The sequence below is a fragment of the Lucilia cuprina genome, chromosome 6 (genome assembly GCF_022045245.1).
Source record: "Lucilia cuprina isolate Lc7/37 chromosome 6, ASM2204524v1, whole genome shotgun sequence".
NCBI lineage: Eukaryota > Metazoa > Arthropoda > Insecta > Diptera > Calliphoridae > Lucilia > Lucilia cuprina.
In genome coordinates, this window is record NC_060954.1 from 3,154,294 (window position 1) to 3,157,531 (window position 3,238).

Here is a 3,238-nt window from a genome sequence, read left to right on the forward strand (position 1 = left end):
GACTATAGACTAGACTATAGACTAGACTATAGACTAGACTATAGACTAGACTATAGACTAGACTAAAGACTAGACTATAGACTAGACTATAGACTAGACTATAAACTACAAACCTGTTCTCTTATGCCGCAATGAAAACAAATTGTTCAAACTTTTGATAAAATAGTTTTATTGGCATTAATCAAAACTATGTAATATTATTACTTCGGTGAATTAAGTAATTCCAAATTAAGAATTACTCTTACTCGTTTTATATTATCAACTAACCATGTTGTTATAAACTCATATTCAGCTTTGGGCCAAGGAAGTCTTAAAGGAATAGGAATCTCCTTTAAGCCCGATAAATAAAGGTCATGCTGGTTAAAGAAAAAAATAACATTCAATATTTAATCTATAGGCTATCTTATAAGACAACTTACATTATAAGGACAAGTATGATTTGTATTAAGAAAACGCCCTATCGCCTTATAGAGTCGATTTAAAATTCGATTTTTGCTATTATTTTCCATAAATTTACAAACATCATAGGTGGCGTTAAATGTTAGGGGTATCTTAATGTACGATAAAACATTTACCTCCAATTGTATGTGACAATTTGTGACTGGCAGCTGTAAAAGTCTTAGAATCATATTGAATTCCTTGATGCCATTACTCGACAATTTAGAGCCACATGTCTCGAAATAACCAAATTTTTTATCTATTGCTTCGCATTCCAATTGTGTTACTCTAGCTAAAGATTGTCCCAATGTCCCTTGAATTAGAAATATTAGAGTTAATGTATTCAACAAGATTGAAGCCATTTTCAATCTAGAGTTAAATGAAAACTGATTCGTTGACATGGTTTTGAATGTAATTATGGATCATTTTAGTTAATTGAGGATGATGGTTAGTTAGATTTAGATAATAATATCAATTTCCAATATTTAATTTCAGTTATTAGAAACAACATGTTCATTTTAATTTCATGTTTTAATTGAAATGAAATTGATGAAACATAGACCAATTAATAAACTAGAAGATCAGTTCATAGATTATTTCATAGACTATTTAGACAATTTAATAGTTTAGATCATAAATTAAATTTTGTAAACTAGTGAATATACTACTTAATAGTCTAGATCGTGGACCAGTCCATTATGTTGTCAATATGTCATGTCCAAACACATGTTTATAAATAAGATAGACCAGACATTGTGTTAGTCAATAGACTAGTCTATATATTCCTCAATAAACTTGCCCAGGGATTAGTCCAATAACTAGTCCACAATAACTAGTCCATAACTATGTAATTAAGACCTTTAATTCGATATATATTTTTAAATTAAAAGAAAAAGTTAAATAAATTTAAAACTATATTTTTATTAATAAGATATCAAAGTTTTTTAGCCGAAGCTATGACACTAACACGAGTTTTTTTATTCATAACCCAGATAAGTTTCAAAATGTAATCACCAGAAGGAAAAGTCGTATAACTTCTATCGATATTTTTAACGTTTAAATCTTTCACATAAATGTCATGCTGTAATGATGAATTTAAAAAACTTTTTTAATATTTGACAAAGATCTTGTTAAACTTACATTAAATGGACAGGTGTGATTGAAATTTGTATGTTTTATTATACTCGAAAAGAATTTCTGTAAAGCTCGTATTTTATTGCGATTTTCTTGAAATTTACAAAAATCCCAAGTTGCATTGAATGTATGCTTTAACGATTTCATATATAGACCAAACTGTAGAGTACTATGCGTAATAGGTTGCTCCAACAGATGTAATTTATATTGAAATAATGACATATTATTTTGATCTCTTTTCGCTTCACACAAATCGATGCGAGCGAAATTTTCATTGTCTACAGAACATTTTACCCAATTTAGGTAAATAGTACAGGAATACTAAGAAAGAATTAATGAATTTATTTAAATTTCAAAATCGACATTACTAACCGTTCTAGAGTAGAATAGAAATATTGTTAAATATAATATTTTTCTTTCAAATTGAAACATTTTGTTCGCGCTATTAAATGTCAACTAATGTTTTGTATTTTTTTTAAAATAATAATTTATATTAATAACAATATTGTTTAAATTAAATGTCTATATTTATATTTTAAAAATTAAGTATTTAGTTTAATCGCTATAATTAAAATATTTAAATTTTAATCTAGACCTTAGCGTAATTAATTTTTTTTAATATTTAAAATTATACAGTCATGACCAAAATTTTAACACTGTCGGGTATTTAAATTAATTGTCTTATTAAAATTGACAATGAACTGTTGTCGAAATTAATATAGAATTATTGTGGGTTTTCGTTAAGAAAATGTCTTCGAAATGATGTATGTTTTGGCTAAGAAAATTTTGTTAAAACGATGCATGATTACGTTTAAAAACCTATATATGTTTCGATGCATATTTTCGTAAAGAAACTGTAATTGAATCGATATAGGTTTTCGAGCAGAAAATATCATTAAATCGATGTAAGTTTTCTTGTAGAAAATGTCATCGAATCGATGTAAGTTTTCTAAAGAAAATGTCATCGAATTGATGTAAGTTTTCCTAAAGAAAATGTCATCGAGTCGATGTAAGTTTTCGTAAAGAAAATGTCATCGAATTGATGTAAGTTTTCGTAAAGAAAATGTTATCGAATCGATGTAAGTTTTCGTAAAGAAAATGTCATAGAATCGATGTAAGTTTTCGTAAAGATAATGTCATAAATTAAATGACTGTTATCGTATAGAAAATATCAACGAATCTTCATTATGTTTTCGTAAAGAATATGTCATCGAATTATCGCTAAGTTTTCCCAAAGAAAAGTGTCATCGATCGATGTAAGCTTTCGTAAGAAAATGTCATCAAATTGATGTATGTTTTCGTATAAAAAATGTCATCAAATCGATGTAAGTTTTAGTATAGAAAATAACAACAAAGCGATGTAAGTTTTTGAATAATAAAGGTCATCGAATCAGTGTATGTTTTCGTATATAAAATATCATCGAATCGATGTAGATTTTCGTATACAAATACCATTGAATCGATGCATGTTTTCGTATTTAAAATGCCATCGAATCGATGTAAGTTTTCGTAAAGAAAATGTTTTCGTACGTTTTTGTAAAGTAAATGTAATCGAGTTCGTGTGTGTGAAGATAAATATTCCTAGTTAAATATGTTTTGACGTAACGACTTAGAAAAAAACATATTTAACTAAAAAGTTAAATATGTTATGACGTAACGATTTTAG

At 27.1% G+C, this 3,238-nt stretch overlaps 1 protein-coding gene across 1 annotated transcript in view; it reads right to left on the reverse strand.

Annotated features, from left to right (window-relative positions):
- Positions 1-200: 200 nt before the first annotated feature.
- The window catches only part of LOC124421024, a gene marked incomplete at its 5' end in the record, with an annotated part of 22,291 nt that continues 19,253 nt past the window's right edge, over positions 201-3,238 (reverse strand). The window contains 2 exons of the mRNA XM_046955716.1: positions 201-356; positions 420-751. Coding sequence (XP_046811672.1) covers positions 201-356; positions 420-751 — 488 coding nt within the window. The remainder of the gene's footprint in view (positions 357-419; positions 752-3,238) is intronic.